Source organism: Sarcophilus harrisii, chromosome X (assembly GCF_902635505.1).
Source record: "Sarcophilus harrisii chromosome X, mSarHar1.11, whole genome shotgun sequence".
Lineage (NCBI taxonomy): Eukaryota > Metazoa > Chordata > Mammalia > Dasyuromorphia > Dasyuridae > Sarcophilus > Sarcophilus harrisii.
The window spans coordinates 72274254-72292325 of record NC_045432.1 but is presented as its reverse complement, the minus strand read 5'-3'; the positions used below and the strand labels follow the sequence as shown (position 1 = coordinate 72292325).

General features: G+C 40.9%; 1 protein-coding gene across 3 annotated transcripts in view; it reads left to right on the top strand.

Annotated features, from left to right (window-relative positions):
* Positions 1-18072, top strand: part of SYTL4 (synaptotagmin like 4) — a 53457-nt gene that overhangs the window by 22895 nt on the left and 12490 nt on the right. For 2 of the 3 annotated variants that reach the window (XM_031944919.1, XM_031944918.1), the window contains 8 exons: positions 490-594; positions 1154-1274; positions 4113-4203; positions 4384-4487; positions 6870-6968; positions 13172-13350; positions 13585-13687; positions 14232-14393. In XM_031944919.1, coding sequence (XP_031800779.1) covers positions 490-594; positions 1154-1274; positions 4113-4203; positions 4384-4487; positions 6870-6968; positions 13172-13350; positions 13585-13687; positions 14232-14393 — 964 coding nt within the window. The remainder of the gene's footprint in view (positions 1-489; positions 595-1153; positions 1275-4112; positions 4204-4383; positions 4488-6869; positions 6969-13171; positions 13351-13584; positions 13688-14231; positions 14394-18072) is intronic. The other variant, XM_031944920.1, reaches the window with a different exon arrangement.

Sequence of the window (18072 nt, the reverse complement as noted above, 5' to 3'; positions counted from 1 at the left end):
TCCTCTCCACCGCACCACGCAGATAGTTGGACCTTTTTCTTTTTATAGGAGAGGGGAAGTTTGGGGGGACCACACTAGACCCAAGATGAAGGCCTTTGTCCTTTGTTGTCTACGAAGCAGATCACTGTCTCCCGGTGGCTACTGCTGCCCCCGGTGCCTGGGATTTCAGTTGCACCTTATCTGTGACTGGAGAATTTGCCCACACCTGAAACATGCCATTAAAAAGTCCTTGTTGAGTGATAGCTTTGAAACCACTTCCTCCCATGAGGGATTCTGAGATAATAGAAGAGTTTCTTTTCCGTCACCTGTCCCTTCACCCCGAGATGAGGGGCCCAAAGGAGCATAGGGAAGGATTCAAGAGAGATGCTAAGTGACTCGGCTTGTTGGCCAGTGAGCCCGTGCCCATCCTCGTCACGGAAGAGGAGACTTCGCCTGGGGTGGCCGGATTCCTGCCGAGCACTCATTTGTTTTGGGTTTTTCCCCCTGTAGCTTGTCATTTGCTGCTTCAGAGCCCAGAGATGGAAAGGATTCTCTGGAGCCCGAGAGCACGAGCCCGGACAATAGCCAAGTGGATGCCGTAGGCGACACTTGGAGGTGAGAGCGCTGCCTCCCTCCTGAGCATGCACGTATGCACTTGTGCATACCCACATGTATGTGTGTGCACGCACACACGCGCCCACTCCCCCCTCTGAATTCTCAGCAAGTTTCCTTTCTATCTCAGCATTAGGATGCAGGCTTCCTCTTCCTGTGGGGTGCCAGCCTCACTTACTAGATCTGTCCTGAAATCTCTGATTATTGGATCATTTGCTTTGACCCTTCTAATATCGCTTCTTTTCAGTAAGTGGCCCTGGAGCCCAGGGCAGCTGGAGTGTATTAGCTTTCTCAGGCTGGACTGCTCGAGGAGTGTGCTGCCCAGCCGCCCCTCGGCAAGGATGCTTACTTCTGGGTATTTGCGTGCTAGGGGCCCCAGCTTGTTTAGAAATTAGCTTTCTGCATTCCCTTACCTCAAATAGAGTTTGAAGCCTAGGGTCTGGGTTTGCTAACTAACTCTGACTCGAGGCCAGGGACTTTAGATTTTCCAGCACTGTGTTTCCTCTTGGGGTTGGCCAGGCTCTGCTTCTAACATGTGTATCTGTCTGTCTGTCTCCTGGAGAAACCCTCTGGAGAAAATTGGAACCTTGCGAGAAAGCAAGAAAAGCTCCGAGGGCCCAGAGTGCAGCACTTCTGTGGCCGTTGCCGGCAAGGCCGAAGCCGGCAAGGCCGAAGCGGATGATGTAAGTTGGGGTTTGACTCAGACAGACTAGGGTGGCCCACACAGTTCCAGTGAGGGATTTGGCTGAATGGAGTTTGGTTCGTGCCCTTGTGGGAAATCCAGTTGACAGTCTGGTCTAGTGAGTCTAGAAAACATGCAGGTTTCAAATTTTAGTTGAAAGTTCTACATATAATATGTGTTTCTGGGAATAAGTTCACACTTTGGTTCATGGTTCAGTCCAAAGCATTTTGGTGAAAATTATGATGCATCTATATTGTTGATCTTCACTTTTTTCCCCAAGGTATCTACATGTTATTTTGGTTTTTTTTTAATTGAAGCTTTTTATTTTCAAAACATATGCAAGGATAATTTCCCCACCATTGACTCTTGCAAAACCTTGGGTTCCAATTTTCCCCCCCCCTTTCCTCTACCCCCTCTCCTAGATGGCAAGTAGTCCAATATATGTTAAACATGGTAAAAATATAATATATAATAATAATATAAAATAAATCCAATTTATACATGTATATGTATACAATTATCTTGCTGCACAAGAATCCACAATCTTCTCTTCGAAAGGGCTGTATGTGATAACTGGTATCAGAACATCATTTAACTTCTATTTCTCTTTTTAAAAATTTAAATTTGTTTAGGATCTTATTTTTCCCCAGTTACATGGAAAAACAATTTTTAAAAAATTGTTTTTAAAAAATGTACATATATAACCAGAAAAAAATATTGTTTCTATGTGTAACTGTGGAAAATAAAAATTTTAAAATAAATAAACTTTGTTTTTAAAACTTGGAGTTCCAAATTCTCTCTCTTCTTCTTTTCCCACCTACACCTCCCCTTTGAGAAGGCATAACTATTTCTCTTAAGAAGGGTTTGAATCAGAGAACATTGTACACAACAATAAGATTTCAATATTGATGGATGTGGCTCTTTTCACCAGTGAGGTGACTCAGGTGGGTTCCATTGGTCTTGAGATGGAGAGAGCCATCTACCCAGAGAGAGGACTGTGAGGAGTGGGGATCACAACATAGCATTTTTGCTCCTTTTGTTGTTGTTTGCTTGCTTTTTTTCCCCTTTTTGATCTGATTTTCCTTGTGCTGCATGATAAATGTGCAAATATGTATAGAAGAATTACACATGCTTAACATATTTTGGATTACTTGTTGTCTAGTCAAGGAAGTGAGGGAAGGGAGGGAGAAAGATTTGGAACACAAGGTTTTAAAAGGATGAATGCTAAAAACTATGCATATATTTTGAAAATAAAAAAGCTAAAAAAAAAAAAAGAAAAGGAAAAAAGACTAAACCATATAAACAAATCTTGAAATAAAGGAAAATAAATTACTCATCAGAAACCTTTGATTTTGAGAGTGTGCATCTCAATTTGCTATTCCCTAAAGTGCCCTAACTCACTGTGCATTTAAGACGTTGTTTAATAAATTCATTGGGTTTGTATGTTAGGTAGGAAAAAAAAATCAATCCACAGGCACCATTTTATGAGAATCCAGTGGAAGAAATGTACTTGTTGTGGGTTTTCCTAATGGTCTCAGATATATTCTGGTCCAATGATTTTGATGGTTTCTTATTGTGATACTCATTTGATACTTATTTGACATAGAGATTGGTTTCTGAAGCAATAGGAAAAAAAAAGCAAAAACATTTCCTGTCATGTTTCAGCCCAGTAGTTGAGATAGGGTTTTTAGTGTACTTGGAAATGAACTAACTTCAGAGACTGTTTCCTAACTGCCTTGAGAGAAATCTGACACACCATGAAAAAAACCAAATCATTGTCCCATCCTCGGTCATCAAACTTAGGGATCCCAAATAAGCATTCCCCAAAATTTGGGATCTCTGCTCAGCAAAATTCTATTTAGAACAAATAGCCCCTCCAGAAAAGTTGTTAATATAGACTTCACCCATAGAACTGTGTAGACCTTAAGTCTTCCCCTAATGTTAGGTATTAAGATCAAGGCCAAAGTTTGCCAGAGATTCCACAATCAAGTTCTGAGGTCAAATGTGATCTAACCTTAAAAACCAAAATCGGTAAAATGGCTGCTGTAGTTTACTAAAATAAAAACTTAGAGCTACCACAAGTGATAACCTAAATCTAGTGCCACTTGACTCTTTAATCACATTTATTCTTGAGGAACTTTTTCTTTTAAAAACCTTATTCAGAACAACTTGTTTTGAGCACAACTTTAAACTTGTACATAAGTTCAGTATGCTAGTGTATGTACTTTGGTTTACTACTTTGTTACCTTTCAAAATTGAATGTTGATATGGAACTAATAGAGAAAGCGTGAAAATATATTTGCCTTATTTTGGAATAAATATGCAGGAAAAACAAAAAAATTTTTTAACATAGAATAAAATTAAATAACTGTTTAAAAAAGAAGGATTTGAATCAACTTGAATAAACGTATAGAATTTGTGTCTATATCATGGGGGTGAGCCGACAAAGAGAGTTCATTCAAATGGGGATTCATATACTGACTTTATACATTTCTCCTCCCTCCCAAGCTTCAATCTCCCTTTAAAATATATATATATATATATATATATATATATATATATGTATGTATGTATAGATGTATATATGTGTATATATATATACACATATATTACATTTATATTTGTTCATATTTACAATTAGATTTAAAAGATTTTTACATTAATTTTTTTAAAAATTTGAGTTCCAAATTCTCTTCCTCCCTCCCACCCTCCCCTACCCCTTGAGAACTTAAACAGGATACTTTTGATGATACATGTGAAACTGTGTGAAACATGTTTCCATATTGGCCATGTAGCTGTGTCCTTTCTTCATAAACTTTGTGCCTATTCCCCTCCTTAGGAAGTCCAGCCTTTGGGGCAGACTTTGGGGTTCGCAGAAGAGACTGAAATGATATTCAAGAAAAATCCCAGGAGAGCCCTGAGGCCTTCAGGTAGTCTCCTCCTCCTTCTCTTCTTCCTCCTCCTCCTTCTTCATCTCTTCCTCCTCCTCCTCTTCCTCTTTCTCCTCCTCCCCCCCCCCCCCCCCCCAAGGGTTGGGGGTGGGATGGGTCTGAGCAGCCTGGAGCACAGTAGGGCTTTTTAAAAATATGGATTTTTGATCTCTTCTTCAGAGTATACTAAGTCTGTCATGGATCTTCGCCCAGGAGAATTAAGCCCTGGTAATGGCTCCTTGGGAGATAGAAGCAGGTCCGTCCCGGGCCTCATCGCAGACATGGTAAGAGCCCTTCTGCACTAGGTCTGTCTGACAACTATGTGATGTTTTTCTTCTTGTTGTTGCTGTTCAGTCATTTCAGGCACCTTCGACTCTCTGTGACTCCATTTGGGGTTTTCTTGGTAGAGTTACTGGAGTGGTTGGTCATTTCTTTCTCTAGCTATTTTACAGATCAGGAAACTGAGGCAAACAGGGTGAAAGGACTTGCCTGGGAAATGTCTGAGGCCAGATTTGAACTCACAAAGCTGAGTCCTTCTGACTTCAGACTCAGTGCTCTGTGAATTGACTCTCCCTATCTGCCCATATATTAAAAAAAAAGTCGTCATTAGAACTCTTTGGTACTGTTTAAAAAATTGAATTAGTTCATGGAAAACAGCCTGGAAGCCATAGAACGTAGTGGCCCAGTATTCAAAAAACCCAAGAAGATTTTAATTAATTGTTGGAGAAACTAGGAAAACATTTAGCAGAAATGCCGTTTATCCCAGGGTCTCGCTTTGTACAGCGCAGTAAACATCAATCATATAAGCAGATGTGAATGGGATGGGGTAGAGTACATCTGAAAAAACTGGGGAGATGAGATAATATGAAGAGAAATCCCTACGTGGAGGGGGAAATCTGTATGCAACGTGATTGTTTAAGCTATCTGGGAAATTTATGAAAATATCTGACCTGAGGCAATTCTCCAATAATAATAATAGTCAGATTATGACGAAAGTCTCCAGAAGAATCGGAAACTCTCTCCAGCCTTGTAGAAATGATGGAAATCACCAATACAAATGCAAATTAAAAGAACTTTTAGGTTTCAACTCATACACAAAATCTTAGCCAAAATGACAGGGACAAAATTTTGATGGCTAAGCTGTGGGAAGGCAGGCACGCAGATACAATTCAACAAGCATTTATTAAGTGCCTCTGGCATACTAGGTGCCAAGCCTCATGGGAGGTGCTGGGGCTGTACAAAAACCCAACCCTGAGTTTTACTGCAGCCTCCGATCATCAACTCGGTCATTTCCAGATGTGTGCTCCTCAACCCACTAAGACTTTCACCACTGTGCTTCTCATCACATCTCACAACATGATGCTATTCCATTATATTAAGGTAGCACAGTGCATTCAGCCGTTCCCCAATCGATGGGCACCCGCTCGGTTTCCAGTTTTTTACTCCTGCTGGGTGACATTTGGGCTTTTGTTTTGTATGTGGAGTTGACCTTTAGCGATTAGTACTTTGTGAGCTCAGAGTTCTCAGATTTCCCAGACTTATTAATCCTCGATGAAAGACAAAACCCAGCTAGTTCTGTGTTCCTGCAAATCTCCTAAGTCCAGTTGCTGATTGGCATATGTGAGACAGCTTTGCATATGCTTGAGACAGCCCAGGGAAAGCTAGCTCCTAATTCCTATCGCTGCAGATGTACTAATCTCACAATGAATCATACATCATCTCAGATATTATTCTCATTTTGTATTCGAACATCTTGTCTCCTGCTTTTGTACCACCTGTTTTGGGGGCTTTGGAAACAACCACCTGTCCACCTACCTTCAGCTCCTGACCTTCCCAACTTCTTAGGCAACAGTAATCTTTGCCTCCTCTGGGCGTGTTTCTACATCAAGCCCCGTCTCTTCCATAAGACAGTGCACCTTTCTGAGCCTCAGTTTACTCATCTGTATAATAAGGAAAGGTGGACTAGTTGATCTCTCGATTTCATTTCAACTCTAAGTCTATGATTATGTGAACTACATTACAGTGTGTGTGTGTGTGTGTGTGTGTGTGTGTGAGAGAGAGAGAGAGAGATGTTGTCTTTCTAATACTTACCTCAGACAGATGTTGATTGATTGAAATTCCACCAATTGGGGAAAGAGATTTTCTTGTTCTATTGATGCCTTTTGATTTTTACAGTTATGGTCTTTTGGAGTATGGCATCCTTGCATAACAAAAATTAATTGTTTAATTACAATTGAATGTAATTCACTTAATATAGTTAATATAACTCTATTATACTAATTATTTATATATAAATAAATTTATAATATAACATATCTATAATTAGTTATATATTAAGTTAAATATAAACAATAAAATAAATCAAATAAAAAATAGAAATAGAAAACTAAAAATAAGTTTCCTGCATCTTCAAGGAAAGCAGAGAGGTGTACTTCAGAAGAAGGGATTTCTAGCTCATGGACACAGCTGGCCTATTGCCTTTTTGTTCTTTCCCTCAGAAGCCTGGAGAGGCGACCTCTTGGGTAACCTGCGATGTAGGTGAAGTGGCTACATGTGATCGTCACAGCTCTGTGATGACTGAGGTTTCTTTAGAGAAAAAACTTGACCCCTGGTATTTCAGAACCTTGCCATTGTCCCAGAGCATGATGGCCTTTTTATACTTCCAGGAGGAGGAAGAGGAGGAGGAGGAAGAAGACATCGATAGCCTGGTAGAGATCCACCGGCAGAAAACAGCAAGAAACAGTCTGCGTAGTGGCTCTTCCTTGGTGAGTCAGCTTGGTTTCATAACTGCACTTCAGGGAGAAAGAGATCTCCTTCCTAGGACTGAGGAGAGTTCCGGGGAACCCACCCTGTTCTGTGAAGGGAAGGCTGATGTATAAGCTCGCTGATACTTGGGGGTCACGTTTTATTGAAGGATGAGTTAAGAGAGCTTCCGAAGGAGGGTTGACCAGGTTGGTGAAGGGTCTCAGGCTCATGCAGGAAGAGAATTGGTTAGAGATAGTTGCCTGGAAAAGAGATGGCTTTGGGTCAGGGGAAGATAGGAAATGATAGCTGCGCTCAAGGATTAAAGGGCTGTCTTGCGGAAGAGGGATTAGCCATGTCTCTTGGGCCCCAAGGGACAGAGCTAGGAACAAAACATGAAGGCTACAGAGAGAGAAAGTCAGGCTTGAAACACAGCTGTTCAGCAATGACACGGTCTGCTTCAGACCATGGATTGTCTTTTTCCTCCTAGGAGGTCCTTAGGTAAAGGCTAAATGCCTACTTTTTAGGAGTCTGGTAGAGGGAATTTCCCGTTCAAGTACAGTTTGGATGATGTGGCTCCTGAAGCCATTGCCAACCCTGAGCTTGAGGGATTCTGGGATTTTAGCTTAGCTGCTTGGGATAGGCCTGGGCAGGTTCCTGAGCTTCTTTCTACTGTATCCCTGGGTGAGACTGGAAGGGAGCCTCTTATGTAATTGAGTCTGGTGCCATTTTGTATCATAGCCTAGAAAGCATTAACCAAATTCTCCATTCTGGTACAAATAAAAAAAAAAAAAACCAAAAACCCAAAACAAAACAAAACAAAACAAAAGACCCAAATATTTAGTCAGTGCTTGATCTCCCGTGTTTTCGGAAGGACTTGAGCTGTTCCCCAGAACTCTTCTTGAAGGTCAGTTGGCCTAGAAAAGACAGAAGAAAATGACATAAGCAAGGACTTGATTCCCAAGATCAGGAGAGTGATAATCAAACAAACCCTTAGCTTGCTCTTGGCAGATTGAAGCCCTCTAGTGCCGATGACTCCATCTTTGGGAATCTGAAGAACTGGCAGGTATTATTGCTGAGCCTCTGGCCATTGTTTTTAAAAGATCTGAGAGACAGTGGGAAAGGGCCCACGGGACTGGAGAAGGGGCCACTGCCTACCTGGAAACGCTCAACAAATGCTAGTCATTAATAATGATAATAGAAATAATAATAAATGTCCTGATTTTTAAAAAGGGAAGAGTCTGTAAACTATATAACCAAGGAGCCTGACTGAGATCGCTGATTAAAATTCTAGAGCAGCTTATGAAAGGGGTAGCTGGAGAACACCTAGAAGGAGAAGTTGTGACTGCCAAGAGCCAGCAAGACTTCATCAGAAACAGTTTACAGTTTGCCTCGATTTCAGCAAGGCATTTTAGTCAAATTTTCCATGTTGTTCTGTGGACAACTTGATGGTTCAGTGGTAAGGCTCTGGGCTCGGTGTCCAAACCCGAGTTCAAATTCTGTCTCAAGACACCTAATAGCACTTATTCTCTCTCAGCCTCAGTTTCTTTATAACATCTACCTCACAGAGAGCTATTGAAGCTATTACAAGATACAAATCTTAAAGCACTAGATAAAAGCTAGTTGTTATTAAGTATTATTAAACCTTTTTGACTGTGTGCTTTCTTAGGAAAACAATTCAAGGATGTCTCCCTAATGTGGGCCTAATTTACTTCTTTATCAATTACACGTACCCTCCTGTGCTGCTAATTATGTACATTATAGTTCATTTTCCCTCTGACTCTCTGCCAACCCCTCCCCTCCAATATCATCCTAATTTTCTCTCCTAAGATTAAATAGTAGAGTTTATGGAGAAGAGCAGAGGGCACCCCCAGGAGAAGGGAGACCGAAATCTGTATTGCCAGCCTGAGGGGCCTTCAGAATACTGACCCTTCCCTATCTGTCCCTTCTCTCAATTTTTTTCATATAATCTTGCTCATTTTTTATTTTCTAAATCATAACTAATATATGTGATGAATATATCAGTTCTCTCTCTCTCTCTCTCTCTCTCTCTCTCTCTCTCTCTCTCTCATACACACACACACACACAGCCTGTGGTGTGCTGCTGAGGTTATTGAGTATCTACCCTATATCAGGCTCTTGACTAACTCATTTTCTCTTTACCACTGATCCCACGCCATAGCCTCTATTTTATGTATTTTGTATCGGTGGTCCCCTCACTGTCCGGCAAAAGAAGGGAGGTGCATCTCTTTAGCTTTCCTCTAAGGCTAAACTTGGCTATCATTTCCATTTGTGGTATAAAGTCTTCTCTTGGTGTAAGTTATTTTCCTGGCTTTGCCACCTTTGCTCTGCTTCAGTTTAAGCACATCTTCTTGTGATTCTTTGACTTCCTTATAGCTGTTTTTTTAAAATAAGAAATCACATCTAAATTAAATTCACATATGTGGTTTGTTCAGTCATTCCCCAGTCAATAGACATTCACTGCCACGTTCGTTCTGTTTTGTTCGTACCCACACACAATGCTACTGTGAATATTTTGATGTATGTGGGCTCTTTTATTCTGTCTTTGATTTCCTTGGGAACGTATGGCCAGCACGGGATCTCTGGGTCAAAGGGCATAAATGATTTAGTGCCTTTTTTAAAAGCATGATGCCAGAACGTTTTCCTGAATAGTTAAATCAACCGATTCATAGCTCTCCCAACATTGTAGTAGTACGCTTGTCCTTCTGAATCCCCACCAACACTATTTCAATCTTTTGCGATGTTTGCCGTTTCTAGAGGTGTGCAATGAAACCTCAGAATTTTTAAATTTTACTTTTCTTATTAAGAAACTTACTTTTTCATTTATTCTTGTTATTTTCTTATTAGTGATTTGTAATGATCTTATGATTGTTGGTGTTTTGAAAGTCTTCTTTTGAAAAAGATACTTTTTTCCCCACTTGTCTGTTGGGGAATGTTTTATGGTATCTCTGTGAGTTTTCCCATCATATTGTTGGAAACAGATTTTTATCAGAAGTCTTTGACGAAAATATTTTCACCAAATGGGCAACTGCATTGATTTTATTTGTGCAAAAGATTTTTAGTTTTACAAAGTCATCTTTTTTCATTTTCTCTTTTGTGCTCATCTTCATTCCTAGGTTGATTTAGAATTCTCCCCCTAGCTGTCGTTGTGCAAGATGCCTCCTTCCATTATCTAACTTTATCATAATGTTGACCTTTTCTGTAAAGATCCATTGGGGGATTATTGTGGTATGTGGTATTCCATACTGGTTTAAAGCTAATTTCTGCCAAGGCACTTTCTGGTTTTCAACAATCACTTAATCAACAAGCGTACTTATTGTGTGCCTACTATACACCAGATAAGCATCGTGCTAGGCACTGAGACTACAAGTATAAAAAAAATGAAACAATTCCTACAGACGAGGACCTTAATGTTCTAATGAGAGGAATAAAAACTCAGCAAATTCAAATTTTTCTCTTTTTAAATTTAAATTAAATTTATTTTAATTTTTATATTTTATGGTGTTTTATATTTAATTTTAATTTTCAATGTTAATATTAAATTATTATTTAATATTAATTTCATTTTATTTATTTATTTAATATATTATTTAATAATAAAAATAATAAATCAATTTTACATTGTAACTTTAAAATTTACATATAAAGAAGAACAAGGGGAGAGCACATGCATTTCTATTAGATACAACTTGGATTAAAAACAAAAAGGACAGAATTCAACACCTTAGTTCCAAAGCTGCTCTGTTTGTTTGTCTGGCCTTCTGAACTTCCTTCTATATTCTCTTCCCTAAATGCTTTCTTTCAGTGATGTATTTTTCTAGTTTTTGGATGAGCCATTTTTCAATCATGTCTGACTCTCTGTGACCCCATTTGGGATTTTCTTGGCAATGATATTGGAGTATCATTTGCCTTTTCCTTCTCCGGCTCATTTTGCAGATGAAGAAACTGAGGCAAACAGAGTTAAGTTACAAGCCCAAGGTCACACAGCTAGGAAGTGTCTAAGACCAGATTTGAATTCATGAAGTTGAGTCTTTCTGACTTCAGGCTTAGCTCTCTATCCACTGCACCACCCAGCTGCCCTATTCTATTTTTTAACCTGAACCAAATGATTTTGGTACTTACTATTGTGTCATATATTTTCAAGTCTGGAAGGCTTATTCATCCCTTCCTTCCTACTTTTTTTTTCTCCTTTGCCAAATGAGTTCTATTATTTTATCTGGTTCTAAAATGTAAGCTTCTCATTAGTTTAGTGTAGCATTATCTCTGTCATATCATTTTTATTTTGGCAACCCTGAAAGAGTATTTTGTAATTTTATTTACCTAAGTCTTTCATGTATCTCTTAATTCTGAATGGGTTTATTAGCCCTTCCCCCCCCCCCCACTTAATAGTATTTTATTTTTTCCAATTACATGTAAAGATAATTTTTACCCTTCACTTTTATGAGATTTTGAGTTCCAAAATTTTTTTTTTTTTTGCCCATTTGCTTTTGAGAGGCAATGTGATATATAGTTGATAGAATGCCGGTCTTGGAGTTAGGTTGAAATTCATCATCTGCTAGTCATGTGATCCTGGGTGGCAAGTGCTTCAGTCATGGGATCAGCCGGCCTCCTTTTGGGGGCATACATCTTTTTAATCAAATCTCACGTGTTGCATTGGGAATATAGTTCTTTGCTCCCGATATGCTTAATTTTCTTTTTGCCTTTCGTGGGTCTTTCCCTTACTTTTTGGTGCCTTACAAGTTTGAGTCCTTGAAGAAAGTAGTGTTTTACGATTCCTAGTCATAGAGCCTTGCCAGAAGAACACTGAGGTTCAAAAGATGACCTTACAATTCCAATAGACGTGATGGAGAGTGCCAGCTGCACCCAGGGTGAGAACTTAGGGAGACTGAATGTGGATCAAAGCAGAGTTTTTTCACTTTTTTTGTTGTTTGTTTGCTTATTTTTTTTTATTTCTCATATTTTTTTTCACCTGATTTTTATTGCCAAGCATGATGAATATGGAAATTTGTTTAGAAGAATTGCATTTATTTAACGTATATTGGGTTTTTTGCTGCCTTGGGGAGAAGAGAGGGGAAAGAGAAGGAGACAAATTTGGAACTCAAGGTTTTACAAGGGTGAATGTTGAAAACTATCTTTGGGTGTATTTGGAAAAACAAAATGCCATAAAAAAACCCCAAAAGGATGGACTTAGGTTAAACAGAGTAGAAACTCCCAGAGCTCAGACCCCTGTGGCCTGGCCTTTGGGTTCTGTGAGTTCATATGGGATGTGCCAACAATGACCAACTCTTTCTACGAGGCGAGAATGTACAATCTAGATAGCGGGCTGTGTCTGCTCATGACTAGCTCATGCAAGCCCAGAGAGAGGCCCAGCAGCGGGAGGCTGCCACTTTGGCTGTGGTGACTCAGGAACGAGAGTCCAGCTCTTGGCATGTGGCACAAACAGGAGTTGGAACTTCTTTCCTTCTTTCTGCACCACCTCCCTCCCTTCTCCAGTCAAAGTGGAGGTAAGTAATGAAATGCGTAAAAGCCGACCAGGGAAAGGAAAGCCATGGATAGTGGCGTATGTCATGTGTTCCATAGTCTCTTCATAATGTCGAGATCTACAAAGACGTCTTCCGTATGTTGGATGGACCCCTCCTCAACCCCCCACTTTAGGAGGATCTCCCAGGAAGACAAGAGGTGCACAGGATGGCTAGATGTGGAGAATTCCTTGGTTCAAATTGGGATTTTGTCGTTTTCTCTCTGTGGACCCCACTTTCTTCATCTTTCAAAGGAGGGAACCGATACGGCCTCTGAGGTCTCTTTCATCTCAAAATCTGGGAATTCTCTAAAAAACAAAGTCCCTAAGTCATCTACAGAGTACATTGGCTTTTTCAAATGTTTTGAAGCAATCGAAAGAAATGCTTGGTTTTAGGGAGAATATAGTAAAACTCAAAATGTCGTTTTTTCCCCCATGCAAGTTTGACAACTTCCCCTCCTCCAATGGTTTTTTCCTGTGACTTTCAGGTCAAGAACCCATTTCAGAGAGAGCTGCCTGTAGCTTATGTACACCATTCCTTGTCTTGATTCAGAGGGCTAATGACGAGGTTGACTGCCAAGCTCTCTGGATAGTTCCTGTCGGCTTTGGTCTAGAAAGACCTGTAGGAGGGCATTGAGGCTCCCCCGACAGGAACTCCATGGCATATTTGGGCTTTATTCTCTCCAGAACACACTTGGCAGCATGATGAGCATCTACAGTGAGGCTGGTGAAGTCAGTAACATCTTGATAACGGGGGAGATTGCCGTCTCCTTGAAGTATGAGCAATCCTCCCAGACCCTGCTGGTCCGTGTGAAGGAGTGCCGCCAGCTGGCATTTGCCGATGACATCAAGAAGCGCTCAAACCCGTGAGTGCTGCCCAAACCTGACATTCTGAGAAGACAGACAGGGTACCTAGGCCTAGGGAGGGCTGAGGAGGGCCAGCTCAACAATGCTCAGGGGTAAAGGGTCAGCTGTGCCAGGAAGGGGACATTTCATGTTTGGAACATTTGTGCATTGGTGGGGGGGCAGAGTGGAAGACAGGATGTTATGGGGTTTGGAGGAGATCCTCTGAAGCAACTGGCATTTGCAATGTTCTCCAGGTATGTGAAGACTTACCTCTTGCCTGATAAATCCCGACAGGGGAAGCGTAAAACCAGTGTCAAACAAGGCACTATCAACCCAGTGTTTGATGAGGTTTTCCAAGTGAGTACCCTTTCCCCTTGGGCCAGATGGCAAGTCAGGCTCTTTTCTGTGGCAGCTCACTTGTAGCCGATGGGTCACCCCTGTACCTACACAGACACCGAGGGAGGCCACATACCTGCCCAGACCTTTGCCTGAGAGGGAGGAAAAAACACCTTCCAGATGCTTGGGGCTGTTGGGAAGTAATGACTTTCACTTGATCGGCCACTTGGGGGAATGGGCTCCTCACCATCCCTCTTGAAGGTCCAGAGACCTGCTTTCCAACTCGGAGAGAAAGAATCAATTCTGTTCTGGATCCTCTCTTGAGGATGTGGTAGCTTTGTGATGGCGGGGGGTGGGCCTTGGCATAAAGGAACTGAAAGGGTGGGCATGCACTTATAATTAGTGACCCAGGTCTGGGCGGAAAGGAGAGGCCGTTCATTGCCTTTTTTGGACTGTCCAGGACTGAGGCTCCCCGGGGTGACTGGTTCTAGAATCCTTGCCCTCTGGGCACAGGGCTCCATATTGTACCTCCCTTGATCCTTGACATCTATGCTGTTTTCCACAGTATGAGATCCCCAAATCCCTACTGTCTCAGAGGATTTTACAGTTTTCTGTGTGGCACCATGGCCGCTTGGGCCGCAACACTTTCCTGGGAGAGGCTGAAGTCAACATGAACTCCTGGAAACTTGACAAGCCTTTTGATCAGTGGCTCCCCTTGCACGGAAAGGTATGGCTTCTTCCCACTCTCAATAGCAGCTTTGCTTTTTGAGATGAAAATTTTCTTGAAACCTTTTCTTTCTATATCATGTTCATATACTCCTCCCACCTCCCATCCATCCCTCCATCCCTTGGAACCAAGAGAAATGTAAAACCAGCGGCCACAGCAGCCTTATGTAGAGCGGACACATCCCTTGCCCACAGCTTCTCTCCCCACCCATCCCACACCTCTCCACTCCAGGGTGCAAAGAGGAGCCCTTGCTCATGGCTTCTTCAGGGCCAGGCCTGAACATTCTAATTTCACGGTACAAAGATTCATCATCGTGTCCTTGTCATCTGCATTGCTGAAGGCACATGTGGAACCACTGTGCGGCCATCTTTCCGTTTCATGTTCCTTTTCCCACTGCCTTCCTTCTCTATCAGTTCATACTGGGCTTCTCTTTCCCTTCCTTCTGTATCAGTTCATAAGGGACTGTTCTTTCCTTTCCTTCTATATACATTTATATTGGGCTTCTCTTTTCCTTCCTTCTCTATCAGTTCATACGGGACTGTTCTTTCCCTTCCTTCTATATACATTTATATTGGGCTTCTCTTTCCCTCCCTTCTCTATCAGTTCCTACGGGCTTCTCTTTCCTTTCCTTCTTTATCAGTTCATACAGGACTGTTCTTTCCCTTCCTTCTATATACATTTATATTGGGCTCCTCTTTCCCTTCCTTCTGTATCAGTTCATACGGGACTTTTCTTTCCCTTCCTTCTATATATGTAAATACTGGGCTTCTCTTTCCCTTCCTTCTGTATCAGTTCATAAGGGACTGTTCTTTCCTTTCCTTCTATATACATTTATATTGGGCTCCTCTTTCCCTTCCTTCTGTATCAGTTCATACGGGACTGTTCTTTCCCTTCCTTCTATATACATTTATATTGGGCTCCTCTTTCCCTCCTTCTTATCAGTTCTACGGCTCTCTTTCCTTCCTTCTGTATCAGTTCATACAGGACTGTTCTTTCCCTTCCTTCTATATACATTTATATTGGGCTCCTCTTTCCCTTCCTTCTATATCAGTTCATACGGGACTGTTCTTTCCCTTCCTTCTATATACATTTATATTGGGCTCCTCTTTCCCTTCCTTCTGTATCAGTTCATATGGGACTGTTCTTTCCCTTCCTTCTATATACATTTATATTGGGCTCCTCTTTCCCTTCCTTCTGTATCAGTTCATACAGGACTGTTCTTTCCCTTCCTTCTATATACATTTATATTGGGCTCCTCTTTCCCTTCCTTCTCTATCAGTTCATACGGGACTGTTCTTTCCCTTCCTTCTATATACATTTATATTGGGCTCCTCTTTCCCTTCCTTCTGTATCAGTTCATACGGGACTGTTCTTTCCCTTCCTTCTATATACATTTATATTGGGCTCCTCTTTCCCTTCCTTCTGTATCAGTTCATACGGGCTGCTCTTTCCCTTCCTTCTGTATCAGTTCATACGGGACTGTTCTTTCCCTTCCTTCTATATACATTTATATTGGGCTCCTCTTTCCCTTCCTTCTTTATCAGTTCATACAGGACTGTTCTTTCCCTTCCTTCTATATACATTTATATTGGGCTCCTCTTTCCCTTCCTTCTATATCAGTTCATACGGGACTGCTCTTTCCCTTCCTTCTATATACATTTATATTGGGCTCCTCTTTCCCTTCCTTCTGTATCAGTTCATACGGGACTGTTCTTTCCCTTCCTTCTATATACATTTATATTGGGCTCCTCTTTCCCTTCCTTCTGTATCAGTTCATACGGGACTGTTCTTTCCCTTCCTTCTATATACATTTATATTGGGCTCCTCTTTCCCTTCCTTCTGTATCAGTTCATACGGGACTGTTCTTTCCCTTCCTTCTATATACATTTATATTGGGCTCCTCTTTCCCTTCCTTCTGTATCAGTTCATAAGGGACTGTTCTTTCCTTTCCTTCTATATACATTTATATTGGGCTCCTCTTTCCCTTCCTTCTGTATCAGTTCATACGGGCCTGTTCTTTCCCTTCCTTCTATATACATTTATATTGGGCTCCTCTTTCCCTTCCTTCTCTATCAGTTCATACGGGACTGTTCTTTCCCTTCCTTCTATATACATTTATATTGGGCTCCTCTTTCCCTTCCTTCTGTATCAGTTCATACGGGACTGTTCTTTCCCTTCCTTCTATATACATTTATATTGGGCTCCTCTTTCCCTTCTTCTGTATCAGTTCATACGGGACTTTTCTTTCCCTTCCTTCTGTATATGTAAATACTGGGCTTCTCTTTCCCTTCCTTCTGTATCAGTTCATAAGGGACTGTTCTTTCCTTTCCTTCTATATACATTTATATTGGGCTCCTCTTTCCCTCCCTTCTCTATCAGTTCCTATGGGCTTCTCTTTCCTTTCCTTCTTTATCAGTTCATACAGGACTGTTCTTTCCCTTCCTTCTATATACATTTATATTGGGCTCCTCTTTCCCTTCTTCTGTATCAGTTCATACGGGACTTTTCTTTCCCTTCCTTCTGTATACATTTATATTGGGCTCCTCTTTCCCTTCCTTCTGTATCAGTTCATACGGGACTGTTCTTTCCCTTCCTTCTATATACATTTATATTGGGCTCCTCTTTCCCTTCTTCTGTATCAGTTCATACGGGACTTTTCTTTCCCTTCCTTCTGTATATGTAAATACTGGGCTCCTCTTTCCCTTCCTTCTGAATCAATTCATAAGGGACTGTTCTTTCCCTTCCTTCTATATACATTTTTACTGGGCTCCTCTTTCCCTTCCTTTTGTATCAGTTCATACGGGGTTTCTCATTATTCTCTGATTTCCTTGGATTGGTCATTTCTTGCCACACATATTCCATGACATTCCGGGCCCACAATCCATTAGCTCTTTCCCAAGCAGTGGTTGCCCACTTGTTTTTCATCTGTGTGAAAATAAACTCAATAAACACTGCTTGTATCTCAAGTCACTTAGGTCTCCATTGGGAACTTCCGGGGGGGTGCCCACTTGTTGCTCATTATTTTGAATGCAGTTGGCAGGGTTCTACTGCCCCCTTCCGGTGTCTAGAAGTACTTGTGTTTGAGGTCCACTTACCTCTTAAGGCATGGAATTGGGCTTTGAAAAGCCTTAGAATTTGGCTTAAAATATTTGGTAGCAAAGACCTTGTTCTTAGTGACATTTTTTCTTGGGTTTATATTATACAAATTTGGTTTTCTGTTAGGCTATAATGGCAGACATTATTTAAGAAGGAAGAGAAGGAAGGAAAAAGCAAGGAATTAATTTTTTGGCTCAGATCCATGATGCCCTCTGCTTAGGCAGATTGGCTGTAATTTACAATCCTTTTTTTTTTTTTTTTTCAGTTTTTTTTAACATTTTAATTGAAAGTTTTAAGTTCTGAATTCTAAACCTCCCTCCTCCCCAAGGTAAGCAATCACATATAAGTTATACGTGTGAGAATATGTAAAACATTTCTAAATGAATCATTTTGTACAAAAAAAGACTTAAAAGAAAAATGAAAGAAAAAAGTGAAAAATGCTTCAGTCTGTATTCAAACAATATTAGTTCTTCTTCTGGAGGCAGATAGTATGCTTCCTCATTAGTCCTTTGGGATTATCTTGGATCATAATATTGCTGAGAATGGCCAAGTCACTCACAGTCCTCCATCAAACAATATTGCT